Source organism: Coturnix japonica, chromosome 20 (genome assembly GCF_001577835.2).
Source record: "Coturnix japonica isolate 7356 chromosome 20, Coturnix japonica 2.1, whole genome shotgun sequence".
NCBI lineage: Eukaryota > Metazoa > Chordata > Aves > Galliformes > Phasianidae > Coturnix > Coturnix japonica.
The window spans coordinates 9,391,616-9,418,413 of NC_029535.1; the positions used below are offsets into that span (position 1 = coordinate 9,391,616).

A 26,798-nucleotide genomic window follows, 5' to 3' on the forward strand; every position below is an offset into this window, starting at 1 on the left:
AAAGCTTTGCTCCCTTCATGCCACCTTTTTATCTGCTTCTGAGAAGATTCTGAAGCCGTCAGCTTGGGCAGAACTGCATCACCCTGTGGGGGCCCGGCCTGTCTGATTCACTGCCGAGCTAACCAGAAAACCTACGGCTGAAGGAGATACCATCAGAGCCCAGATGTGATTTAGCACTACTGCAGACGCCCTTCGGAAAACAAAGAGCAACGGCGAAGATAAGCGAGATTAATACAGTCAGGAAGCCTGTCAGAGTGCCTGGTTCCTCCTGGAAAGCAATGGGATTCTGCTGTGAAAGGTGCTGTGGGCTGCCTCGAGTGCGACGCATCCGTCTGTTTGTAACTCATTTGGCTGAAGTCTCTTCATTGTTGGGAATTGGTGTTCTCTGTGCGCTGGGTTTGACTCAGGGCTTTAACAATGGCTGCTCAGTGCCCTCCCTGATGTCTGCTGGTTTCCCACACACAAGTGTTGAGTGGTGACAAGGATTAGTGTGCCCAGCTTAGCACGAGTGCCTGTTGGAGTGGCCCATGACTGATGAGCTGGGCAGTGGAACTCCTTGGTTTGTTTTGTGCCCCGATGCTGTTTGGTATTTTACATTTCACAATTGGAAGCATTGGCCCTGTGTCTCTATTGAGCTGTATTTTGATTGCCCACAGCTTCACTTTTCAGGCTTCCATTCTCACGGCTGCTGCCTCCCACCCAGGACTCATCCCCGGTGAATAAAGATTGACTTATTTTTTTTTCCTCTGCCCTTTTAAGGCGCTGTTTGCAAGGTAATGACTACGTGTGGCAACCCCTTCTTTCCTTACGTTCACCTGCAGGCACACAGCTGGCTCCAAAACCAGCTCTGCCGGAACAGAGAGCGGCAGAGGGTGCTCTTGTGAGCTGGGTGCCTGCAGAGCCTGCTTGCAGCCAAGGCGGGGAGAAGCCCAGCCTGCTGCTGGGTGAAACAACAAGCTCTGCAGGTCAGGAAGCTGTGGTCTTGTGCTGCGTGGTATCTGCACGGAGCTGCCTGCCGACACTGAGCTGAAGAGTGGGAGAGCTTGGATCGAGATGCTTGGGATGTTTGGGAGCCCCTGATGAGGAGCAGTCTTGTGGTTTAAAGAAGTTCTCCAGGTTGACTGGTGAGGAAGAGGCCATGGCTGGATTCCCGTTCTTCACACTCACCGGCTTCTGAGGTTCTGCAACGTAAGTGATGGTCCCTTTCTTGCCTGGTAACGTGTCTGTGATTAAACTGAGGCTGGAAAGCACTTAATCCGTGTTGGAACTGCAGAGCTGTCAGAGATGCTGCTGCAGCCAGCTGGACTGGACAGGTGGGATTCCTATATTCAGTGCTGCAGTTGTAGCATTGGCTGGGTGAAGCTGCAGGGAGGTGTGCAGGGTTTGTGCGTGGTGCTGCTGGCATTGGGGATGGGGAAGGAGGGAAAGGTCTTGAACACGGCAGCATTGCTTGGGCTTCAGCTGCTGATTGAATCCAGAACGGCTCTGGAGGAAACCAACTGAGCTCCTGTGAGCAGGGCAATGTGGAGGCTTCAGTGTGATCACTGAAACAGCCTCTGGTTGATCTGAAATGATGTAGGATTGTGCTGAATGTGGGGCACGGAGACAGCCAGCAGATCTGGGCAAACACCTCCTGCATCCCCTCATGCTGCGATCTGGAGCGTGCCTTGGTCTGCATTGCTATTGCTGGGTCTTAGAAGTGCTCATGGAAGCTCGGTGGGGTTTGGGTCTGGTATTGAGAGAGATTTTGGGCCCTTTTCTTAGTTATCTCAATGGGAGCTCGGATCCCCTCTCAGAGCCGCATGAGCGCAGTGCAGGAACATTCTTCATCTTTACTGCTGGCATCCCTTTGTCCTGGGCAGGCTGAGTGCTGTTGGCTGATGGTTAGGAGGCTTTTGCTTTTCACACCTGGGGACTGAAACCCCCCCTACATCTGCTTGGTGGGGCTTTGTTCAGTACAACTCCGCAGGGCATTGTGCTGTGTTGGCTGTGGCCCCAATGGCCATTGTGAATGGGATGCACTGTGCTGGAGCTGCAGACCCTCCTCTTGTTTCCACATCGTGTTGGTGCAGCATTATCTGCCCCAATGAATCACATGAGCAAAATCAGCAGCAGCAGAACTTAAATTGACAGGAAATCGAATTTCGTTGTCATGAGGCCCAGCTGAGGAACTCGAGCTTTTAGTAACGTGGCTTTTGGAGCTGAAAAACCCTCATAGACCGGGGTAAGAAACTGGGTTCAGTGCTGGTGCTGAGGCATCATGACACGGGGCGATTCCCCAGTGCGTGTCATGACTACGGAGCTGCAGCCACCTTCCAAGCAGTGGGGCTGATGGCAGTGCTGAACTTTGCAGCTCCTGCCCTCGGAGCAGCCCTGGGATGTGGTGATCTATGACTTTATTAGCAGGAAATCGAGCTGCACGTTGCAGTTGGTTGTAATCTCTGTCTTGCAGACCTGCTCGGTCAGAGCGTTGGGCTTCCAGGTGTTGGGTCTCAAACTGGTCACTCTTGGTAACAGGTAGAAGCAGCACCCAGTCCCTGAGGGGGCCGTTCCCAGTGAGTGCAGAACCCAAACGTGCCAAAGAGCATTAAAAATGGACCATTTTTTAGGTCAAAAACACAGGAGAAACCGCAGACCTCCTGCACAGAGGAGGGGGTGGGCAAAGTAGGTCAGGAGAAGTGCTCTGAGTTAACTTCAGCTGAAGAACCTCACTGTCAAATCCAGACAGCTCATGGATGGCTGTAGGATGGGCCGCCCCCATGTGTGCTTGTCTCAGCAAGAGAAGTTTGCCCTTGGAGCCCCATTCACCTCCAGCCACCATTCCTGCGTATCGCTGAGTCCCAGCACCTCTCCTTGCTCCTGCCCTGGGTGCAGCCACCCCTGCAGCCTCTGATCCTCTGTAATGAGCCAAACAAGTTCAGCCGGGACAGTCTGGAGTGCTGCAGGTAACACATGGTGCGTGCTCAGACAGCGAGCGGTGCTGCCTAATTAAAACACCATGGAGGGAGAGGAGCTCCTTCCCAGCTCTGATGTGAGCCGGTCTGCCCAGCCCGGTCGGTGTCTCCGACCTCCTGTCTCCATTTCCACATGGAAATAATTGCTCTCTGGGGGTGAAGGCTTTGAGTCGGTGATGTTTCCGAAGGTGTGGGAAGTTCTCACATTGACACCCGAGGGCCTTTTTGGGGTGTGCAGAGCAAGGAGCGGCCGCTGGGACAGCGATGCTGGGGATGTGATGGCAGCATCCTACATGACCTCACCAAATGGTTCCCAGCTCTTCTGCCCCCATGCCATGGTCACTGCCCAGCCCTGCTGTCCCATGCTGACAATTTGGGGTCCTTCTGGGGCTTCTCTTTTATAAGATCTCCAATGCAATGAATTCTGTGCTGCTCCTTTTTAAAAGGAACCAACATCCGGAGCAGCAGGACAGAAAACAGTCCCTGGTGGCTGTCCCTGCAGAGGCTGTGGGCAGCATCGGGGCAGCCCCCTGCCCAGCAGCCACACAGTGGGGTCCTGGCAGGGAACAGGTCACTGGGCATTGGGTGCTGAGCCTTGTCCCCATACCTGGCTCCACTTGTGTTTTCTCTCCCCACAGCTTGGCCCTGCAGCTCTCACAGAAGTGGTTCCCCATGGCTGTGACCCATGGTGAGGGGCTGCTGGGACCCCCACCCCTGGTGGCCCTCGTTGTCCTGGCCCTGCTCGGAGGCCTGGTCTACTTGTGCACCCTGTGTGCTGCCTGCCGACGGTATGTGCCCAGTGACACGTTGTGCTTTAGGGCTGCTCCCCACACCCAGACCCCCCTGCTGCAGCCTTGGTGTGCACCGAGGGGGGAGGTCTGTGCCCAAAAGAGCTGGTCCCAGCTGGGGGCGAGGCTGTGGTGGTGATGCTGGGGGTGGATGTTGAGTGGGTGAATGTTGTGAGGATGCTTACAGGATGCTGGTGTGATTCAATGGGGGTTGGAGGGTTCCTGGGCACTGGAGTTGTGCATCCAGCTGGGTGCAGGATGTTCCCAAGCCCCCAGCAGCACTGCCCCCATTGCAGTCTGGTGGAGGGGCAGGGGATGGGTTTGGGGTGAGGGCTGCACAGTAATTCCCATTGGAGCTGGGTAGAGTTTGCCAGCACTCAGTCCCACTTTTCCCACAGCCGTGGCAGGAGGAAGAAGGTCCCTCCAGATGGTGTGAAGCTGGTAGATGAGGTAAGGGTGTGAGCAGGGCTGGGGGGAGCTCTGGGTGTCCTGCTCTGACTGCAGGTATTTCCCCATTGTAGTCCCTGCTCAGACAGAAACAGCTGCGCTCACTCAGCAAGTCAGACACGAAGCTACATGAGCTGTACTGCCTGAAGGCCAAGGACAAGGGTGAGTGTGTGCAATCCCCGAGCATCCCACCCCACACACCCTGTGCTGCTGTGCAGTGACCCCATGTTCCATCTCCTCCCTGCAGACCAGCGTCCAGCCAGTATGGATTTCCCCCTCTCCTCAATGCCCCCCGACTCCCTGCACAGCTCCGTCCTCCTGCACCGCCAGCTGCCCCAGATCCCCAGCCCTGAGCCCCCCGGCTCTGACCAGACCTACTCCAACCTGCTCTTTGCCCCGTCACATCGTGTACCCCCGGACACGCTCTATGAGTGCTTGGCAATGGGGGAGGATGATGCACCTGCTGCCACCGGGACCTCAGCGTGTCCCCCCCGGGTCGGGCAAGGGGCTGCTGACTATGCCTGCGTCCGGAAGGTGAAGAAGACGTTGCCAGAGGAGCAGGAAGGGGCTGTGGCGGGACCCTCTGCAGCCCCACCGTGCTGGGAAGGTACAGGCAATGCACCCTGTCTGAAGGTATGGCACCCCCATAACACCTCTCCTATAATGCATGCATACAGAGAAGGGCATACAATGGGAAATTCTACTATTCCAGCTGTGTTTTGGGGGATTGGGATGGAGCTCAGATGTGGGTAGGAGATGCACAGAGTGCTCTCTGGGGTGAGAGAGCCCTACTGGGGCTGTGGGGTCCTAGGGATGCCCTGGGGGGGTTCCCAGGGTCATCTGCCTCCAGACCATCCCCTTCCCTCTGCAGCTGGAAGATATGTACTCAACGGTGTGCAAAGCCACCAAGAAGAGGAGCCATGGCCCTGCAGCATCCCCACCCCATGAGGAGCCTCCCCCAGCTGCCTGCTGGCCCACAGCCCCCTCCGAGCCCTGCTACGAGGCCATCAATGACAGAGCCTGGGCTGCTCGTGGTGCTGAGCCGGACTATGAAGCTGTGGATGTTCGCTGGAAGAAGGCAGCAAAACGGGACCGTCCGGGGAAGCCCCCCCAGCAGGATAATCTCTATGAGAGCGTTGGTGATATGTGGGGAGGGGATCCTCGGGGAGGTGCTGGCTGGAGCACCACCAACGGGCTGCAGGTTTACATCACCAACCTATAGCAATGCCAGTGTGGGAGAGAGGATGGACGGATGGACGGATGGACAAACAGCTGGATGGAGGTTGGGCACTGCGGCTCTGCCCCGCACGGTGGGGATGGGCACACAGCTGTGCCAAATGTGAGCTCTGTATATATCTTACGTTACTTCTCTTTAAGCATCCTTGTCCTGTCCCACCCGGTGCCAGCAGCTCGGCACAGGGATGCCCCAGATGGGTGGTTATGGTGGGATGCCTGGTGCTGCCTCCAGTGTTCTATGGGAGGTCCAGATGTGGGTTGGGGCTGTTGCCATGAGTTGGCTGCAGGCATGGACTGTGGGACTGGGTCACCCAGGGCAGGGATGCTGGGGCAGAATGGGGCAGCACTGGGAGCCTGTACAGCTCCACTCCATCTCCCAGCATCCCCGAGGTAACTGTGGGATGGCTTCACATCCCCATCGTCCCCATCGTCCCCTGGCACTTTTCACCTCCATCACCAGGAAGGAAAGAAGGAAGGAAACCTTGCGCCCACCTCCCCCAGATCTGCCCTCGATTGAAGCAGGCGAAGAACTGAGGACCGAAAACACGGAGCTCAGCAGAACGCTGGGGATGTTACGTCCTCCGCACGGGGAGGAACGAGCTGCTGCCGCCGGGCTGAGCCGGGTGCCAAACCGCAACGTGCACCGAGCACAGCCCGGCCCATCCCCTGCGAGATGGGGGGCAGATAGGAAAGGGCACGGGGCGGGGCGAGGGGATGCTGCGCACGTGGGCTCCCTGCTGCGCTGCTGCGTGTCCCGGCCCCGTTCTCACCATCCCCATCTCCTCATCCCGATCTCCACGACCTTCTCCAATGCTCTTTTCCCCATCCCCGTTTCTGTGTCCCTTTTTTCCCCACGTCTCCTTTTCTCCGTCTCCCATCTTCTCTTCCCCCATATCCTTCACCCCCTTTCCCCCATCCTTATCTTTCCCATCCCCTTTTCTCCAGCCCTTTTCCCCACCCTTATTTTCTCCACCCCATTCCCCATCCCACCACGTGCTGCATGTTGTGCACCGCAGTGCTGTGTGCATGCTGTGGTTCACACTGTATGGTGCTGTATGCTCTGCTGCACACCATATGGTGCTGCACCCCATGCTCTCCTCCTGCCCATACAGCCCCCAGCCTGAGCCGCTCTGTACCCCAGCACAGCACCCGAACTCATAGGGCCTGTATGTAATTCCATACAGCCCCCAGTGCCCTGTAGCCCCATGTCCCACACAGCCCCATGTTGTGCCCTACACCTTGTGCAATGCACCCAAGGTGCCGGCTCGGTTGCACAACGTGGGCTCCATCGCCCTGGTGTTAACCATTAACCCGAGGTGGGGGGTGGCTGTGGGGAGCCCCTGCCCTTCTACCCCAACCCCTGGTGGCTGCACCCTATTGTTTCTAATTAAATGCCCCAGGGCCACCCTTTTTATTGCACACTGAGGGGACACCCAGGCCAGACATGGGGCTGCTGGGGGTGGGTGGTGAATGAGAGGACACAGCTGCACGGACTCTGTCCTGGCCTTCAGGCCCCAAATCAAACAGCACAGAGCCAGGACAGCACCCATTGCTTGCTGCCCTACAAGCACAATGTGGATTGTGCCAACCTGTGCACTTGTGCCCCCCCATAAATGCAGCCACCACGTGCACCCCATGCAACTTGTGCCCCCACTGTACCCTGTGCAGCCACATGCTCCGGGCACCCCATAAACACAGGTACCCCAGGAGACCTGTGTTCAACTGCAGCCTTTGGGAGAGCCCCAAACTCATCCTGGGTGCTAACAAAGCTTTGGTCCCCCAAAGGACACCGTGTAGATGTGGGTGGGTTGATACAGCTGCGGTGGCCCCGTACCTTTGGAGAAGCACTACAGCCTATGGGGGGGGTCCTCCCATTGGGGAGGGGGCGTTACTTCGGGGGCAGCCCTACAACTGACAGGGAACCCTTTGGCTGATGGGGGGAGCTGCAGCTTTGAAGGTTCCCTGCGGGTTTTATGTGGGGGGGGGTTGACTCCAACTATGTAGAATTTGGGGGAGGAGCAGCAGAGTTACGGGGGGGGTCAGTGTAATGAGGGGGAACCCGCTGATCCTGGGGGAGCAACTTTCTTTTGGGATGGGGGTGGGATTTGAAGCCCTTTGGATCTGAAGCGTCCGTGTAACTCCGCAGCGCGTTATCACGTGTGTGTGTGTGGGGGGGGGGCACCACTTTGGGGGTCCCCTCAGCCTTCGGTCGCCCGGGGCCGCCCCGAACCCGGAGCGGTTCGTAGATGGGACGACGTCGCTTTGCGGCCCCCCACCCCGGTGCCGGTGCGGGCGGGGCGGGGCGGTTCGGTTCGAAGATGGCCGCTAAGGGGGCGGTGGTGGCGGCGGCGGGGCCGGTGCGCGGCGGGGCGGGGCGGGGCGCGGCGCGCCAAGTGGCAGCGTCTTTCGACCAATCGGGAGCCACCCTCGAGGCGGCCGCGTTCCATCCCGCCACGAGGGAACCAATAGGAAAAAGCGGCGGGGCGCGGAGGGGGCGTGGTCACCGCCGACACCGGGCCGCGCGCCGGCGCGCTCCCCCCCCGCCCCGCGCCGGGCCCGGCCCCGCGGCCGCCGCCGCCCCGCATGGAGCCCGCACCGACACCCGCCGGCTGCGCGCTGCTGCTGCCGCCGCACGACGCACGACGCCGCCGCGCCCGACGCCGCCTCCCGCCCGAGAACGACGGGGCCCCGCAGGTACCGGGGGGCGGCGGCGGATGACAGCGAGAAAACTTTCCCCGGCGGTTTTATAGGGGGTGGGGAGACGGGAGGGGAGCCCCCCCCGGCCGCCCCCCGCGGTCCCGGTGCTGTCCCGTCCTGCGGTGCCGCCCCCGCACGGATCCGCTGCTGCCCGCTGGCGGCAGAACGGCGGACACGCCCCCCCGGAGCCTGTGGCGGGAGCGGCTGGGGGGGGTCCGGGGACACCGAGAACCGCCCTGTGGGGCCGACCGGGGTCCGAGGCGGAAACCGGCTGCTGCACGATGGGATCCCGGCCGGAGATACCGACCCGTTCCCAAATGGATCCCGGCCGGTTCCAAAATGGGTCCCAGCTGGATCCCAGCCCTTAGGGGTGTCCCAGGTGAGAAGGATGGGAGGGATCCCCAGCGGATCCCAGCCCTGGGGGATGTCCCGAGTGAGGAGGGAGCTGCTAAAAGCACCGCGGGGATCCTGTGGGATCCTGGTGCGCTGCTCCAAAGGGATCCGCTGCTTTGGAGGATGCCAGCCCTGCCCAGCACAGCCCCGCCGGGTCTCCTTGGGATCCACCCGCAGAGGGATCCATTGGGTGCTGACACCCCATAGTCAGTGCCTGGGGGGATCCTGCTGCTCCCAATTGCTTCCCAGATGGAAGATCTGCTTGGGATCCACTTGGGACACGCAGCCGGTGGGATCCCCCCACAGCCCGGCACAGCGCTGCCATCTCCTAACCCACCTTAGAGACCGGGGAATCTAATGGGGCTGGGATCCTCCAGCAGCGGGATCAGCCCCTGACGGCCGCCCTCTCCCTGCAGGCGCTGCCCGGGCACAGTGCGGGGCTGCCGGGGGCGCGGGGCTGGCTGCGGTGCCTGGGGGACCCGCTGGGGCTGCAGCCCCCCGAGCAGGAGGCGATGCTGAGGGTCCTGGACGTGGGGCTGGAGCGGTGCCTGGCGCTGCACGCAACCTGCATCCCCCTACCAGGACACAGGTATGGAGGGACCGAGCGGGGATGGGGATGGGGATGGGGATGGGGATGGGGATGGGGAGGATGGTTGTAAGGTTGGGAACAGGGATGAGGATGGAGATGATGGAGATGGGTCAGGGTGGGGTTGTGCTCTCGTCTCACCCATGTGGATGAAGCCGTGTGGGTCCCCCCAGCCCTTCCTCTCTGTGGACACAGAGCCCATCGCTGCTCCCTGGGGCTCCCAGCACAGCCCGGGCCGTGGCACAGCGCCCGGTGCCGTAACCGGAGCCGTCGGGGCGGGCGGCAGCTGCTTGGCACCGTGTCCATTCGGGACTGTGTGCGTGGAGGCGCGAATTTGAACAGCTCAGGGCGCAGGAAGAGAAATCCCTGCTCTGCTTTCCAAGTGCTGTTTGTTCCCTCTGCTTTTCAGCAGAGCAGAGCAGAGCCCCACACAGCCCTAACCCAGGGCTGCCCCGCTTTGTCCCGCTGCAGCAAAATGGCTTCTGCTGCTGCTGACCTCTCGCTCACTTTGTTTTTTGGCTCTTTCTCATTTGTTTTAGTTTTTCTTAATTTTGTCTTTTTTTTTTTTTTCCAGTTCAGGAAGTTGTTTGGCCCCAGCTGGGCTAAGGCTGCTTTCTCAGCTGTGTGTGGCACAGTGCAGGTGTCAGTGCCCACAGTGTCCCCTCCTCAGCTTGTGGGCACCCTGGTGGGAGGTGGGGGGCACAGAGGGGTGGTGGTGTGGGGTCCTGGCCGTGCTCATCACAGCCCCCTGTGCTCACCCTGGCAGGAGGCTCCCTGGCAAGGCAGGCATCGATGAAGTGATGGCAGCCGCTGTGCTCACCAGCCTCTCCAGCAGCCCTCTGGGGCTCGGCCACCCCCCAGCACCCCCCGGCCCAGGTATATGAATGCACTGTGGGGACACTGAGCCTCTGTCCCTGGGTGTGTGGTGCAGACCTGACCTTCCTTCTTTTCAGCAGAGCTTGGCAGTGGGATCTGGAAGGAGACACCAGCCATGTCCTTCAGCTGCAGCAGCAGCAGCAACACCAGCGGGGAATGGAGCTGGGACCCCCCCAGCGACCACTCAACCCCCTCCACCCCTTCACCCCCACTCTCCAGCCATGACCCCAGTGCCTTCTTGCCCACATTGGCGCCAGACAATGGCCCCGAGGAACCTGACAGCACCCACTTCATGTTTGGAGAGCCCACCCCACGGAAGAGGAAGGTGGGATGGCAACAGGAATGGGGATGGGCATGAGGTTGGGGATGAGTCTGATGATGGGGTTGAGGCTGGAGATGATGGTGGGGAAGCCATAGTTTTGGGGCTGGAGGTGGTGAGGCTGGGAATGGAGATGATTATAAGGGTTGGTAGTGCTTGGAGGTGAAGTACTTGGGTGGGGATGGGGTGGGGATGTGAGTGGGAGTGGGGGTGGGCTTGATGATAGAGTTGGGGATGGGGATGAAGAAGATGGTTGGGATGCCGGTTGGGTTGGGAATGGCACTGGGGATGGGAATGGTGATGGTGATGAGGACGGGGCTGGAGTTGCTGACCTGACCCCACTCGCCCACAGAACTCCACCAAAGTGATGTTCAAGTGCTTGTGGAAGAGCTGCGGCAAAGTCCTCAGCAGCTCCTCAGGGATGCAGAAGCACATCCGAACCGCACACCTGGGGTAAGCACTGGGGCAGCCCCCGGTGCCCCCAACCCTACAGACCCCCACTATGGGGCCGCCCCCAGTCCAACCCCACTCCCCTACAGCCGCCAAGCCGACCTGGAGCAGAGCGACGGTGAGGAGGATTTCTACTACACGGAGCTGGACGTGGACGTGGACTCGCTGACGGATGGACTCTCCAGCCTGACGCCCGTCTCTCCCACCTCCTCCGTGCCGCCCGCGTTCCCCGGCCCCGAGCTGCCGCCATTCCCCAGCCCTGAGCCCCCTCTGGGCTCCCCCCGCAGCCCCCCGCCACCCCCCGGCCTCTGCCACGTCCACACGGACCACGCGTACCAGGTGAGGCTGGGGTGTAACTCAGTGCTCAGGGCTGCTGCGTGTGCCTGTGGGTGCTGACGTGGTGCCGTGTCCCCAGGGCTGCCCCTCAGGACCCACAGGTGGGGAGAAACGTCCTTCAGGTCCCCCCGTGCCCGTGCCGAGGACGCCGGCTCTGCCCACCCCGGCGCTGCCGAAGCCCCCCGCTGTCCCCAGGTGAGTTGGTGTGGCCGTGTCCCCATCCCCTCTGCTCCTTCCTCCATCCCTAACAGCACACTGACATAGCGCTGCCCTGCAGGAAGCCCCGGGGGGAGGCCAAGAAGTGCCGCAAGGTGTACGGCATGGAGAACAGGGAGCTGTGGTGCACGGCGTGCCGCTGGAAGAAAGCCTGCCAGCGCTTCCTCGACTGAGCCCTGCCGCCGCCGTGCCCCCCCAGCTCTCCTTCTTGCACATTTTGCACTTGAGGTGCCTTCGCGCCCCCCCACCCCGCACACACACACACACACACACACACACACACACGCTCCCCCCCAGGGCTGGACTCAGGGAACAGCCCCCACGCTGTTGGGGGGAGGACTGTGGGGTGGTGGTGGGGGCATGCACAGCTGGGCCTGGCCCTGCCTTCCCTTCCCCCCTAAAGCTTAATGCACACAGCCCCCCCGCGCCAACACAGAGCTTCCCCCCCTTTCTTTATCCTCTGAAAATAAGCTAACCCCCTCCGTGCCCCCCATCCCTTTGCCTGCAGCCCATGTCCCTGCTGGGGGGGGGCACGTGCTGCTGGGAGAAGCTGTGCCTTGGGGCTTTGGGGGGTGGGGGGGGCGGGTCCTGTTCCCTACCCTCGCCTTAACTGGGGGCTGACAGACACACGGGGTGCCCCCCCTGCGCCCCGTGGGGGTTTTTACTCTTCGTGGCGTGTTTTCCTCTCTCTGTTTTGTACCTGGGGAGCAGCTGCTCCCGCCGGGGGCCGTACTCCGGGAAGTGCCTGCAGAACGCGCCCGTTTGCACTAAGCCAAACTGCACAAAGACCTTTTCTGTTTTGTTTCGTTTTTTGTTTTCCTTTTTTTCCCCCTTTTTCCTTCCCCCCCCCAACCCCCCCCCTGTTTTCTCCCCCTCCTTCGTGTGTTTTTATTTTTTAAATGAAATATATGAAAATTCCTATTTTTTAAGTACTTCCCCATCCCTCCCTTCCTTCCCCCTCCTTCCAATCCCCCACCCCCTTTGGGCTGCACTGCCTCCAGCCCATAGGACTGGTGGGGCTCCTTGGCCTTTCCCCCTCTCCTGTCCCCTCCCAGTCCCTGTATCCCTTCCCCAGGCACAGTCCTACTCTCCCTTTGCCTGGGGTTCGGGGGGTCCCCACGTTGGGTGCCCCCGGGATGGGGTTGGGGAGGTGCTGGGATGGGTGGGATTCATGAGAAAAAGAATAAAAGATTTGGATTCTTTTTGGTTTTTTGTTAAAGGGTGATGCTGAGCTGCGTGGTGCTGTGGGGCTGGGATGGGGGGGGTCGGGATGGCATCACCCCAGCAGAGCGATTCTGCCCCGTGCTGCAGGATAAAGGCAGGAGCTGATGGAGGCTCGAGGTGAACATAGAGATATCAGACGAAAGGTTAGCAGCAATTTCCCCAGTTTATTGAAAGGGATTTGATTTCTGCACGTACGTCTACGCTAAGTCCCATCACAATGTATGTATAGTCAGAGGGCACAGCTCCGGGTGCCGGGCAGACAGAGACCAAAGGAAGGTCCTATCGACTGAACTACATCGACAGGGAATCGGTACAACACAGCCACGTCCTCTGCTGACCTCCGAGACCACAATCTCCTCCCCGGCAATATTAAATACACCTTCAATACAAACACAGGCTTGATAATAGTGATTAGAGTCAGTTCTCGTATAGAATATTCCCAGCTAAAGGAAATAATTCATCGTCATCATCTCCGAACGCCGCCCTCTTTCTGTCTGTCTTGATTTCTGCAGGCAGGTTTAAAGCACGTGGAGAAATAAATAGAGGTGGGAGCTGTACACACAGCACTTGTTCTATACAGAACTAAAAACAGAGGCAGGAACCCAAAACACAACGAGGGGTGACCGAAACGAACAGAGAACCATCCAGCACCGCTCTCATAGGAGTCATGGGATGAGATAAAATAAGGTCGTTTTGTTTGTAGTATTGCAGGGATTCCAGTTGTTCCCTTCCTGATGGGGCAGTGAAGCTCCAGCACTTAGTGTGGCTCAGAGGGCTCTGTCTGGGACACGGAGTGCAGCCCCCATAGAGGAGCAGTGCTGGATGGTAATGCTAACACGCTATGTAAGCTTTTCTATGGAGTTTCCTGCTTTAATTCACTTCTAACCTCTTTCTTTCACATCCTCAGCTCTGAGAGTGCACCCAATGGGCACCGCTGGGTTCAGGGTCCAAAAGGGGCAGGAAGGAAAAATGGGAAACGTTTCCAAAGATGAAATAAAGCTGAGGGGTCACCACGGGATCTGGGGGGGGGTTCCCAGCTCTTGTGGTGTGGGATGGAATGGAATGTCACAGAAACAAAGGGGTGAGGGGTTGGGTGTAGGGGTTCTGTTTTTAAATAGACTTAACATATAAAAGCAAAGCTACAGCCATCCGTATGCACTGTATGCATTTGTCTACACAGAAGTGGGGGCTGCGAGGGCCCCTCCTATGTACAGGGCTGACAATAAATATATATTTGTGGAAGCTGAGAGCTGCCTGGCACGGGGCTGGGGCAGCTTTGGGACCTTGGGGATGGTTGTGAAGGTTGATGGTAGGACACGGGGACTGATCTGCCTGTTCAAACCCAGCAGCGGGGCCCTGCATGGAGCTACAGTGCAACATGAAGGTTTGTACAGCTCAACAAGAACATTTCTGCACGACCCCCATCCCTTCACTGCAGCCCCTGCACACACAGGGATGAGCACTGATGGCAGCAGTTGGACACATACACCCGATTCCCAACGTGCACCAACGCCAATAGAAACACACAGTGTCTGCATGGGGCTGCAGGGAGCAGTGCTGGCAGCCAGCAGCTCCAACCCTGAGGGATCAGTTGGGCTGATGGTACCACAACCCCATTTTCTTGCCAGGCACAACCATGCTTCCATTGAAACCAACGCCTGCATGATCCTCCCTCCCCACCACAGACGGCCCTTCCCACCATTAGAGGATAATAAATAGCACCTTGGAGTCATTTGGCTTTCGGCACCAGCTTGTCCTTCGCGGCAGGTTTCAAAGAGCGTCATCGCAGCGTAGGAAATTGCTCCGTAGCGAGGGAAGGGTGAGGCCTTCAGCTCTGTTGGGGTTGGGTTTTTTTTTGCCTTGTTGGTCTTTTGGTTTTTTGGGTTTTTGTTTTTTTCCTTTTCATTAAAAAATAAGCACCAGAAGCAAAGAGGTGGAAGGTAACACGGACTCCTCCTCGCCTGGAAGGCCCCTCCAGTGCACTGCGTTGTCATTTCCTTGGGGTTGGAAGAAGGCAGCGGTGCTCGATACGGACACGGAGCATCCAACCACTCGGAGCCACCCAAACCTTTCTGAGACACGGCAGGAGAGAAACCTGGTTCTCATAAAAACATTTTATTTGCAAATTTACATGAAACCAGTGCAGCTGAGATTGAAGGTTTCCTTAATAGCTTTCACACCTACCGACGATGGACTGAAGCCCACCCGGGTGAGATCCCAGCAGGATGTTGGGTCTCCTCACCGCGGTGTGCCGTGCTTCACAGTTCATCCTAAAGGTCTCACGCTTTTCCTACCGTTTGCATATATTTGTGAGAAAGGCAGCTGAGCAAAGGGAGAAAAGTGAAAATATCCGTGGAAAACGCCAACAGGTAAACAATTCCCTGCGTCCTTATAGCAAAGAGTTCATGAAAATGCCAGCACCCATCGGTGGGTGTGGAGACACAAGGCTGGAAGACCAGACATGGGTACGACGCCACTAGGTCCTAGAAATGCCATGATCTTTTTTTGATAGTGAACCTTTTGGAAGCTAAAAATCTACTTTTCTGACAAGAATTGTAAGGCTGCAATCCCACTTGCCTTTTGATCTATTTGGCTCGGTTAAAAAAAACAACAATAAAAACCCTCTTTAAATAACCTGCAAAAGGCCTGCATCGTTAGGGGAAGCCCTCAGAAACGTGCACCCATTCGTTCCCACCACCGTTCGATTGCAATTCCACTGCTGATGGGATGTTCACCACCACCCAGAACCTGCTTCGCACACAACATGTCCTGGAGCTCAATGCAGGGTGGGACGGGGGCACACGCCCATAGGATCCCCATGCAGGATCGAGGAGGAACAGCGGGCGGCGAGGCCGTGTTGCTAACACACATCCAAGTGGAACTGAGTAGGACTCGTTTAGAAAACACAAATAATTTTGCACACGTGGACGACAACAAGGCTATGTAGTTTTTCCAACATACTCCTTCCTCCCCTGCCCTCCCTCCCCCTACAAACAACAGAACGTGACAAAAGGATCCCTAAGAAATCCAGGTAAAATCCTTGTCGTTCTCCCCAGAGTTCTCCTGCGAGGAGTCGACGTCTTTGTCATCATCCAAAATCACGTCATCGTGCGCCATGCCTACGTCATCCTTCCATTTGATGTCGTCGTCATCTCCCATCTCCTCATCTCCCTCCACCTTGATGTCATCTGGGTCTTCCATATACGACCCCTCTCCAGGGTACAGCTCCTCAGGGGACCCCTCAGCCCCGCTGGGCTCCAGGTGCCCGGCCATGCCGCGCCCCGAGCAGTCGGCGCAGACGCCGTGCCGGCGGGAGCCGTGCTTGATGCCCACGCTGGCTGCAGACATGAAGACCCGGTTGCACACCTTGCAGACGTATTTCTTGTCCTTGCTGTGCACCTGGGAAAGGGGATGAGCAGAAAGGTTAACGGAGATGGAGCTGGGCTGAGGGCTGCATGAAGGGTGCCCCAGCTGCCCGACTGCAAACCAAGACCACCATGGCTTTCATTGTGCAACTTAAACCCATCACAGCTAATTCTACTCTGTAACGCTGTAATGCAATGGGAAATCATATAATCACAGAATGGTTGGGTTGGAAAGGAGCTTAAAGCTCATTCAGCTCCAGCCGCTACCATGGACAGGGACAGCTGCCATAGACCAGGCTGCACAGGGCCACGGCACCTCCAGGGATGGGGCACCCATAGCTCTGTGCAAGAGCCTCACTGACCTCAAAGTGAAGAATTTCTACCTAACAATCTCTCCTTGGTTAGTCTAAAGTCATTTTCCCTTGTCCTATCACTATCACACACTCTGGTTATCAAAATCCTCTTGAAAATGCCTTTGATCAAACTAGGAATATGTGAGAGGAACTTCCAGCTTGCAGCCACTCGGGATGCTGCAAGCAGAGCAGGAAGGAAGCTCTGCACACACAGAGCCATCACCTCCAACCAGAGCTGGATACCAGAGCTGGATACCCCCAGGCAGCACTTCCTGCTGGACACTGCCTGCTCCTGCAGCTGGGAAGCACCGCTTACACCCTGTGACCACACAGAGGCACCATCCGAGATGCAAAGACTTCAGGAAGAAAACCCCGTGTTTATTTGAACCATCTGACTCAAAGAAAACAGACATTTCTATTGAATTTACACTTTATATAAAGGCTATAAAAATTCTTTTTGATCTGAGCTAAACACGAAACTAAAATAGCCCCTTTTGTCTTCAGTTCTCAAGTGAGGAACTGAAAGAAAAGAAAGTGGGTTTTTTGTGCGCTAAACCCGTTTCCTTTTTCTATGTTATTTTTGTAGCACATTTTCCCTTGGTGCCTATCAGCACTCATCTCTGCAGATTTACCAGAGATCTGACAATTAAGCCCAAAATACCACACGCAATGGAAATAAGATTACCAGAGCAGCAAAGCACATGATCCCAGACATTCAGCTCGCCACGAGCATCACCCCTTTGGCAGATGAAGACCATGAAGATTGTCTGAGGGAGTGATTTGGATAGAGACTCCTCTTCTGTATGCATTCACAAACATTCCGATTCTGTTTTCATCTCCCCACACGTATAATAATAAAGTGAACCTGACCTGCAAGCTCCAAGCATCAAGTCAGTGACCTACAATGACTCCAGCAGAAGAAACGGAGACCTAATTCAATTCACAGATCACCTCCATTCCACTCCCAAAGTAAAACCTGTGGGCTGAGCTGCTGGGAAGGAGCACCGCAGTGAAGGACCCAGGTGTTCTGGTGGCCAACGTTTGGCCAGTGGCTGACCACAATCCAGCAGTGTGCCCTGGCGGCCAACAAGGCTAATGGCACCCCAGCATGTATTACAAAGAGTGCGGCCAGCAGGGCGCTCTGTGCCACCTGCTCTGGGGAATCTGCTTTAGATGATGTCCAGAGGTCCCTTCCAACCCCTCCAGTTCCACGACTGAACACAGCCCCCAGCTCTTACCAGTGTGTGTCTCTTCATGTGCTCCCGGCGCGTGAACTTCTTCCCACAGATCTCACAGGGGTAAGGCCGCTCTCCCGTGTGGGACCGCATGTGTCTCTTCAGGATGCACTGATGCATGGCAGAGAAGCTGCAGTAGGGGCACTTGAATTTCTTCCTGATCACTGTGAACTCGTTGACTGTAAGAGAGCAAGTGAAACGAAGAGATTACTTTCAGAATGTCCCCTCGCGGTCAGTGTTCTGGTTCAGCATTTTCCTGTTAGATCAGATCACTGTGAAATCACACTCTCACTCCTTCACCACCTGCAATTTGCTAAACCCGCGTCCTTATACCATATCATTGCAGCTGAGCGCTTTGAGCGCCTTCATCAGAGCAGCTTTTGAATGAGGCAGAAGGTAAACACTGAGCAGCCCAGCGCACAGTGCCTAATGCTGGTTAATGAGCAAACACAGCAGGCTGGTAACCTGTGGCAATTCTCATTTACTATCAGGAATCATCCTAAATACCGGTACCTAAAACCCCAACGCCTGTTTGCAGAGCACCAGCCAGCAGACCCCAGCAACAGCACCACGCTGTGCTGGTATTTGGAGGCTGTAAGCAAGTCCTCTGTGTGTGCTCCAGTGCTATGTCAGTGGAAGTGCAATGACCACAGTTTATCCAGCAGAAACAAGAAGTCAGGACTATGCACGCTCCATTCTCCAGCTTCCAACTATCCACAGTGCACAGATATAGAAATACAGAGGAACACGTCATGCCAAACTACAGCATGGCTCTGGTGAGCCTCCTTACAAGCCAGCTCTACATGTCTAAGGCTTTGATGGTCTTTTTCCTCCCCCCGCCCTGAAACCACATTATACTGAACTGGAAAACGATGAGATTTTATTTGAAGTCATTCTGACACTGTTGATTCTTTTCCTCTTGTCATCTCCTTAGGAGTGCACAGACAGCAGGCTCAGGGGACGCATCCAGCACTGACAGCCCAGGGGTCCAATTTGCCAGCAGAATGCACACAGCAGCTGTGTTGGTATTTCCTCCTCCAAACACAATGAAAGTGCAATATGCAAAATGCAGCAGGTGGAAACTGAGTGTTTGCTATTCCCCGAGGACATCCACCCACTATAAATTTGGGATAGACCATCCACACAGATATGCCTTTAAATCCCTAAAATCCTTACAATTCTGTTTGCTTCCTATTCATATGTTAATTTTCACCCATTTTTGTCCTAATTATCACCATTTCTCAAAGCAATCTATCGTTTACATAACAAGGAAGGAAGAAAAAAAGAAAGCAAATTGTAGTTAATCATCATAAGTACGCTACATCATGCTAATGGATTTTTATAAATGCCAGGCTGTAGGAAAGCAGAGGGAATAAGGCATACACCAGACCTGCCCTATAGGCATGTAACACACAGAGCACTCAGCAGTGTTTCTGGGTGCTCGCTGAGATCCTCCGTCCTACAGTGGATTTGACATACTCAGTGTAGTTACCAGAGGCAAGGAGCCCACTTTCTCCTGCAGGAGTCTTACAGAAGGTTCACAGTGATGGCACAAAGCTATTTGTGACAGATATGTTTCTGGTCTGACCTTGTAACCGTTCGCATTACAAGTCCTCCACATCCACCACCACCAGATTGTACCTCAATGACCAGATGCCTTTTGGGGGTTTACCACGAATATAAATCATCCATGTTATGGCTGAGCTACCACAAAAGCTTGTAAGTCAGCTGCAAGGCTCACACTGCTCTCACAGAGTTCTGGACACGCACAGCTTGGTTGTGCAACCATAGCAGTGTCACAGTATGACAGAATCACTGAGGGTGGAAAAGAACTCTGAGATCCTCACATTCAACCAAACCCATCTCCACATTCCCACTGTCCACGTCCCTCAGTGCCACATCTCCATAGCTCTGGAACACCTCCATGGACAGTGACCCTACCACTCAATCTATGAGTGTTTTCACATGCAGTTACAACCTACAAGTAGTTGATTCTGCCAATAGTTTTAATAAAGAAACTCTCCATCGGACACTGTCTACCAGGAGCACACACATCGGTGTAACACACACGTCACATCACATCCACAGGGACTGTGATGGGGCCTCCAACAGCACCTTTTGTCCTTTGGACACACCAGACTTGTGGCTGATATTACAATGGGATAACATTTGCACACAGACACACAAAGAACCAGCAGGAAATACCACTATCTCCATGTGAGCTGAACTCTCACTGCAATCCCCTGCTGATGCACAGTCCTGCCGTGCTCCTCCCATGTTTCCAGGTGGAACCCATTTTGCCCACAACTTTCTCCTCTTGCTCAGCTTTCCCCTACCTCCCCTTGCTGTTTACTGATGAGCAAAGTAAACCACAAGGCAATGAACAAGCTGACAGCAGGAAGAAGAAAAGCCAATGCACTATGAACTAGACACAACACCAAAGAAGCTGATGAGAATAACTGAACTTAACTATGCTGCCTTCATTTAACAGCTGCTATAATCTGGTTTTGCAAGTGAATGTATGGCAAGAGACACTTAGGGTTTGTTTTTAATAAGTAATTTCAGGTCACAAAACAGGAGTTCCAGTAGGATTTCCACCTTCCACTAATAACCACTCCTGGTTTTCTATGTGCACCACTGCTGAGACTCTCCATACAAACCCTCCTCCAGTTTCAAAGCACACATTCACCTTGGCTAACATAAATTATATTAAATAAATTAGCTGGAAAATTTGCACAACCCCAGAAAGGCCCAGCCATACCCAGGTGTATTTTCTAAGAGCTCCTAAAAACTCAAAAATGATATAAAGTATTAAAATATACCAATGCTGATGTAATTTCTGAGCCCCAATCAGTATTTCCCCTCTCCTTCAGATGACAGAACGTCAGTCCTGGCACCTCACAGTGCTGAGCAGCCCCGTGCTCCCACTTCAAGCTGATAAACCCTGAAATGCTCAAACTGTACCAGGGACAGAGAATGGGACCAGAACACAGAATACTGAACTCTGCCATTAGTTCCACTGCTAACATGCTCACAGGCTTAGGGATGTTATTTGCTCAGGAAAACACCACCATTTCTTTTATAAAGCACTTTGAGATCCACTGATGCATAAAGTTAAAGATAAGTACACAGGATATCAAACTACTAGGGCATCCAAAGAGCCATGATGCAGACTGACCAAGGATATATTCACACCAGAATTGCACCACGATGCAGTTACGCTGTGTCTCACACCAGCACCCAACCTGGTCAGTTTGGAGGAGTTACTCTACATCCTTACACCTGTTGTAAGGAAACCATTTGTTTTCCTAGCTCAGAAGCAAGGCCCAGCACACACGGCGGCCGGGCAGCACACCTTGGCATGGCGAGCGAGGTTCTTCTGTGTGCCCAAGCCCTTGCCACAGAGGAGACACACAAAAGCGCGCTCGTTCAAGTGCACAGACACAAGGTGCTGGGTTAAGTCTGTCTTGTCACGAAACGGCTTGGTGCAGCTAGGACATTGCATCTTCTTACAGTTGAAGTGGATGGTCTTCTCATGGCGGTCCATGTTGGACTTGAGTGTGAAGCTGGCGGGGCACTGGGCGCACTGGAAGCGGCTGGGAGGGAGGGTGCCCAGCAGGCCAGGCCGTGTGCGGGCGTCCAGAGGGAGCAGCAGGGAGAGGGCAGCCTCGTGCTGGTAGATGTGCCCATGGATGTGCTCCTGCAGCTCCTCAGCACGCTCAAAGACCCTCCTGCAGAAGCCACAGGTCAGTCCCTTGGGCAGGGCTGGGTCTGGGAACAGGCCATCGTGGGTTACGTCCGTGTCTTCCGACCTCAAACATGTGTCTGAAATAGAAACAAGACACACACGTGTACAAATCACTGTTGTTGGGTTAAAATAATGGTCGTTTCTAAAGCATTTTTTATTTTCTACTTACCAGAGTCAGAGTTATCAAATGGCCAAAGTGCTAGAAACCCATCGCAAGCGGCCTGTGAACGGAAAGCACGCTCAGGTTACGGCATACCCATAAAGCACCCATCCTCAGTGCTCAGCCCCAGCAGGGTGGAATTAGATGTTCTGTAAGGCTGTTCTGTCGTTCCATGATGCGATCAGGCCCCATGCCCACAGCTCACCACTTGTCCTGCCCACATCACCACCCGTACAAAGCTCCCTTTGTCACAGCTAGGTCACCAGGCAGTGCTCCGTGGGGCTGCTGGTTAGAGCAGCCACCAATGTACCTATTTCAAGGGTAACTGAGTTCTTGGTGTCCCTCAGCACCTGTAGCTCACACTCAGACCAGTGGCAGACCAAGGGCACGTTGCCACCAAACACAAAAGAAGTGGAAAATTTTCCCTTTGCCCCACGCAGCTGCTTTTCCTTCCATGTAGCAAAGCCCAAGCAAAACTCGCTTCCCCTTACGCAACGCTCCCTGGCATCGCTAATCCACATTATAAATAAAAGCTGATTTTTTTTTTTCCTGTTTGCAGTGTGGCAGATGGTGGCCCGGCACGGGGCCACACAGCAAGGCTGCAGGCTGAACCCCCAGCTCCTGTGCTCTGCTCTGCATGGGGAAAGCCAGGCTGCCACCATGTGGGTAATGCCAAATTACAGAGCCTGAGAAATGCTTCAGAAATGTATGGGTGCCCCAGATGCACAGGGCCCTGGGCAGCCTGAGCTGATGGGGAGCAACCAGCCCACGCAGGGGTTGAGAGGGCTGTAAGATCCCTTCCAACCCAACCATAATGTGGTTCTACAACTTTTAAGGATCATTCCAACTCAACTATTCTATTACCCTGTGGCAATTTGCTTCTAAATCTATTTAGATCATTGCAATAAGCCCGTATTCAAACCACCAGAAATGGGCAGCAGAGAGCTGGGAGCTCAGCTACCTTTACACCATTACTAATGGAAAAGTATGAATAGCTTTTTGAATGCACACTGTGGTTAGGAAGAAAGTGGGATATAAGGACAGCAACAGTGCTGACCTCTAGTTTTAAGATGACCTGTATTTGTTTAGAACAGCTAATAGATCAAATCTAAGATATTGGAGGTAAACTGGCTTCTTGCAATTAAGAAGGGATTGCAGTTCTTGCAATGAGGGGCTAAGGTCACCATCCCTGGAGGTGTTCAAGCACCATGGAGATGTGGCACTGAGGGACCAGGTCGGTGGGCATGGCGGGATGGTTTGGGGTTGGCCCTGGGGATCTTGAAGCTCTTTTCCAACCTTTATGATTTTGTGATTCTATGACATGGTCTTTCAAAGCACTCCTGACTGAGGGTAATTGGATTCAATCGACGCCTTTGCCTTTCTCCCCATATCTTACCTGGGTGGAGGAGGGCAGCTCTCCTTTCGCGGTGGCTTCTGGTGACATGCCACCAGAGGAGCAGCTGGCGGGGGGGCTCTGAGTGGCAAGGTGTGCTGCAGGCAGCGGGGGGGACGCAGCTTCCACTTTGCCATCACATTCACCCCTGGAACGACTCCAGTTGGTGCCAGGCCCTGGGGAACACAGGAAACGAATCTCACCCATGTGCACCAGCACCAGCTCAGAGCAGGGACGGGCAGAGACTTCCTGGCACTGGGGGCTCTGCTGGCGGATGGGAGCAGCTCTCAGGGAGCACCACTGCCAACACAGCACTGGGAGCCTCACAGAATGCACACACAAGTGTGGGTGTAACTGAGGATTCTTGGAAATGGACGCTGGAGCTTTGGAGCCCAAAATACGAGCTTATTTACCACAGCTTTGATCTCAAAGTGCTTTATAAAAGATGGAAAAAATATAGATATATATATGGCTTTGACACCATTCCTAGCAAGCAGAAGTCCCAACAGTTGTACAAAGCGATTCAGTCACACACAACAGCTGTTCCACTCCAAAATCCTGCTGCAGTTGAGCAGGAGACCATTGCTGGTGTGATGGAAGCAGAGCACAGCCACCTGCTGCCCCTCAGTACACAACATCCCCAAAGCTGCACCAGTAAAGAGAAACCCTTACAGAAACAAGGACTGTAAAATGAAGACCGGTGTACATCACAACTAGTTGACCAGCAGCCAACACCTTGACTGCACCACAGTAATGATGCACTGCGCTGGTCTTTTCTTTACTATTATTTTTTGGGGTGAGCAAGTAGGCAAATTCAGAAGCAAACACTGCATGGAAGTAAATCCATATTTAAAGCATTACGCCATAAAGGCTCTTCATTTCGAATACAGAAGTGTACAAACAGAACTTTTGTGCACACAAGAGTTGCACTCCTTAATGCAGCACTGAACAGCAGAGCCGAAGCTGTGCTGGAACACAATGCCCTGAGCTGGGTCACAACGTGGCATTCAAGTGAAACTGCACAGAGATTTCTAAATCTGAACGATCCCAAACTTTATTATTATTATTATTATTATTAAATAAATCAGCTCTCAAACAACACAACTCAATGGCAGCAGCGTGATTTTTCAAGCAATCACTGATGTTTATTTGGGTTTCACTAATAAGACAAGAGGAGAAACCCATACGAACAACCCACCCTTTGTTTTGTCCCATTCTGATCAGTACGGTGAGAAACCATTTTCCCTTAGAAATTTCCATTCGTTGAATTTTAATGCAAAGTATTTTCACTTTTAAATAGGGAATGAAGCGCTTCCCTTTTGCCAGCTCTGCACAGGGATGCACTGGGTTAGCAGTGTTATGTGAGCACAGCGTTCCCTGGCAGCTGGACAGCATGGTGCTGTGGGAAACAGAGAGGAAAGGTTATCACATCTCATCTACAATTACACCCATTCTCCCCTAAATCTTGTTTTCCCCCCCGTTCTAAAATTCCACACCAAAGCAAATACCTTTAATTCCCAGCTGGGAAACCGACCGCTGTGCAAAATGTATTCCTTTAACACAACGTGCAAGTATAAATTATTGGCTCCGATGAACTGCTAACTAAAAATAAAGCATTAGCTGGTTTGCCCAAAAGAAAAGAGCTCTGTGTGCCATGCAATCGCTCGCACAACAAGCTCCATAGGAATTGCTTCTATAAACAGTTTCAGTTGCAAAAGGGTAAACAGGAAAAGCCAAACTTAGACCCACAAAGCAGCAGTGCAGTGTAGGGTGGGAGCTGCTCCTTGGGGCAGCCCAACCCAACCACCCCCAATCTGAAACGCTTCCTTTTAGAAGAAAAAAAACAAAACTAAGAATAAAGGAGAAAACAAAGATGTAAATTAACCAACTTATTCCCTAAAGTGTATTAAAATTCTCATTCTTTGGATTATACTTGGCAAAAACATCTAAAAGCATCCAACTAAAGCCTTTGAGATTTTGTAGCCGTGCTGTAACTACACGTAACAACGCTACCAAAGTTCAGCACTGTCCCACCAAGGAGCTCCAGCACTGCTAAAGCTGGAAAGTGGCAAAGAATAACCAACAGCCCCAAAACCATGTAAAGAAGGGGAAAGCTGAACCTCATATCAGAAGAACAGCCCCAAACCAAGCCACGCAGGCTCAGTAATTAGCAGTACCCAAGAAGACATCGGTGCTGCCCATAAATAACTCACATTTCTTTCTCCAAAACCTCTATGCTCACGTTTTTGACTGCACAGCAGCAGTCAATCTCAAGCATGTGTCATGAACATCACAGAGAGCCACTCAGCCACCTACCCAGCCATTCACCCAACCACCCATCCATCCAACCACTCATCCACACAGCCATCCATCCAGTCACCCTACCAGCCACCCAACCATCCGTCCATCAACCCAGCCAACCCAACCACACATCCATCCATCCATCCATCCATCCATCCATCCATCCATCCATCCATCCATCCATCCATCCATCCATCCATCCATCCATCCATCCAACCCAGACAACAAGATACAGGAACTTTCTCTCCTGCTTTTAAGCCAGTTTGAGTTGGTTGGCTTCAGAAACACTGTTCTTCAGCCTGGCTGTAGCACAGCAGTACAGTGACGTTCCTTTTGATGCAGACAAAAATCGCTCTTCACATCCTGTGCCTCATTTTCCATTTACTGAATGTTAAGTAATTTCACACCTCATATATCAGAACAATATACAGTGAATTAGGAAAAGTGAAACGAAAACCTTGGGATATCCTCTATTAACTTTTACAGCAGTGTGAACTACATGGAAGTAAAATTCCAACTTGAAATGTATGGAGTAACTTTGAGATTGATGTCCCCTTAGGAACGGCCCATCAGCAGGTTCAGTGTGCATCGTGTGCTCCTCTGGGCTGCACCACAACTGAGGCTGTTCCTCTAGAAAAGAAAAACCAGTGTTCAAGCCACTGCATGAGTCAGCTCCTCACTGCGTCATAGGAAAACACAAAGACAACGCAGTGAGAGCAGTTAAGATCAGAAATAGGGTATTTTTTTTTTTAACTCAGGAGAGATTAATCACTTAAAAGCTCTGGAGATTGGTGTGCTTGCTTTTCTAATCAGACAGATGACGATGGTCACATACAGTGATGGTTTGGGTATTTAAAAAGAACCTCGGTCGTCATGCTCCTGTTCCCCCTCCCTTTTTCTTTGGGAGGGTAGAACCCATATGACTCAATATCCTCAAATTGTGTTTGACAAAAAGCACCAGAAACACCCACAAAGCAAGCACCAACCCAGACGGTGTTTTAGGATCCCTACACTCTCAGCATTCGCTTTACTGTCATATCGTATTCAAGAAGGACCGCTTAAAAACAAGACAGTGGCATCAGAATAACTTCAGGTGATTAAAAGAAGTAGATGTCTGTGATCTGAATAATGTAAGTAATACAAACAAAGCCCTGAACCAGCTGCAGCCATATCGACTGCTGCCGTAGAGCTGCAGACACAGCCAGCAAATCATCCCTTTGTCTTAAGCAATTCACTTACAGAAAGATAATTAAAGCTGAGGTGAACAGAATCCAAGTACCAATAAAGGGACCAGAAACCACAGAGTGAAGGGGACGCTCCTGAGTCCGTCGGGGTTCCCCACACTGCTAAACCCATCCAGCTCTGTTGCAGACCCAGCTGGTTTCCTGCCTACCCTGTGCCTGCACCAGAACCCCACTCCTCAGCTGGTGAAGGAATCTCTAACTTTCTCATCCAAAGTTACGTCTGGTTTGCATGACTGGTTTGCACTCATTTATCTTTCAGCCAAGCAGTCCTTCAGCTTCAAAGGAAAACCTAAAACGCTCCAACCAAAAGCAAGATGACAGATGGAGAATGGTCCCATTATCACTCCACTTCAACATGACAGAAGACGAAGCCACTGATTCCAGGTGCCATCAATCACAGCCCCCAGCATCGATCACAGCAGCCCTACAGCAGCCACACTCTGCACAACCCCACCACCAGCCCACAGGACGCCCAGC

The 26,798-nt window shown here is 53.9% G+C and overlaps 3 protein-coding genes across 14 annotated transcripts in view; 2 read left to right on the forward strand and 1 right to left on the reverse strand.

The window, feature by feature from the left end:
- Nucleotides 1-84: 84 nt before the first annotated feature.
- On the forward strand, nucleotides 85-5,565 carry LIME1 (Lck interacting transmembrane adaptor 1). 2 transcript variants are annotated; one of them, XM_015881955.2, is made up of 6 exons: nucleotides 85-1,188; nucleotides 3,593-3,742; nucleotides 4,141-4,192; nucleotides 4,264-4,351; nucleotides 4,437-4,822; nucleotides 5,061-5,565. In XM_015881955.2, the coding sequence occupies exons 2-6, from the start codon at nucleotides 3,627-3,629 to the stop codon at nucleotides 5,409-5,411; spliced, it is 993 nt and encodes a 330-aa protein (XP_015737441.1). In that variant the 5' UTR covers nucleotides 85-1,188; nucleotides 3,593-3,626; the 3' UTR covers nucleotides 5,412-5,565. The 2 variants fall into 2 exon arrangements, with proteins under 2 accessions (XP_015737441.1, XP_015737440.1); XM_015881954.2 differs by having other exon boundaries at nucleotides 85-3,742.
- A 2,178-nt stretch (nucleotides 5,566-7,743) lies between these two features.
- Nucleotides 7,744-12,091, forward strand: SLC2A4RG (SLC2A4 regulator). Its single transcript, XM_015881729.1, has 9 exons — nucleotides 7,744-7,865; nucleotides 8,015-8,501; nucleotides 8,932-9,104; nucleotides 9,868-9,977; nucleotides 10,055-10,302; nucleotides 10,649-10,749; nucleotides 10,836-11,085; nucleotides 11,162-11,277; nucleotides 11,360-12,091. The coding sequence occupies exons 1-9, from the start codon at nucleotides 7,744-7,746 to the stop codon at nucleotides 11,469-11,471; spliced, it is 1,719 nt and encodes a 572-aa protein (XP_015737215.1). The 3' UTR covers nucleotides 11,472-12,091.
- Nucleotides 12,092-12,666: 575 nt separating this feature from the next.
- The window catches only part of ZBTB46 (zinc finger and BTB domain containing 46), a 36,640-nt gene continuing 22,508 nt past the window's right edge, over nucleotides 12,667-26,798 (reverse strand). For 5 of the 11 annotated variants that reach the window (XM_015881912.2, XM_015881911.2, XM_015881913.2 and 2 more), the window contains 5 exons: nucleotides 22,780-22,952; nucleotides 21,393-21,444; nucleotides 20,989-21,300; nucleotides 17,479-17,654; nucleotides 12,667-15,921 (listed from right to left, as the gene is read on the reverse strand). In XM_015881912.2, the coding sequence (XP_015737398.1) occupies nucleotides 15,541-15,921; nucleotides 17,479-17,654; nucleotides 20,989-21,300; nucleotides 21,393-21,444; nucleotides 22,780-22,952 (1,094 nt within the window). In that variant the 3' untranslated portion in view covers nucleotides 12,667-15,540. Of the gene's footprint in view, nucleotides 15,922-15,947; nucleotides 17,111-17,478; nucleotides 17,655-20,830; nucleotides 21,301-21,392; nucleotides 21,445-22,779; nucleotides 22,953-25,299; nucleotides 25,708-26,798 lie in introns of those variants that run through there. The other 6 variants (XM_015881919.2, XM_015881918.2, XM_015881916.2 and 3 more) reach the window with 4 other exon arrangements.

What these genes read in the sequence shown, in the direction of transcription:
- LIME1 (XM_015881954.2), top strand. Translation starts at nt 3,372, where the DNA reads ATGAATTCTGTGCTGCTCCTTTTTAAAAGGAACCAACATCCGGAGCAG. An exon ending in GTGTGAAGCTGGTAGATGAG is followed by an intron (nt 4,193 to 4,263) that starts GTAAGGGTGTGA and finishes TCCCCATTGTAG; the next exon opens with TCCCTGCTCAGACAGAAACA. An exon ending in CCTGAAGGCCAAGGACAAGG is followed by an intron (nt 4,352 to 4,436) that starts GTGAGTGTGTGC and finishes TCCTCCCTGCAG; the next exon opens with ACCAGCGTCCAGCCAGTATG.
- SLC2A4RG (XM_015881729.1), top strand. Translation starts at nt 7,744, where the DNA reads ATGGCCGCTAAGGGGGCGGTGGTGGCGGCGGCGGGGCCGGTGCGCGGC. An exon ending in AGCCCTTAGGGGTGTCCCAG is followed by an intron (nt 8,502 to 8,931) that starts GTGAGAAGGATG and finishes CTCTCCCTGCAG; the next exon opens with GCGCTGCCCGGGCACAGTGC. An exon ending in CCACCCCACGGAAGAGGAAG is followed by an intron (nt 10,303 to 10,648) that starts GTGGGATGGCAA and finishes ACTCGCCCACAG; the next exon opens with AACTCCACCAAAGTGATGTT.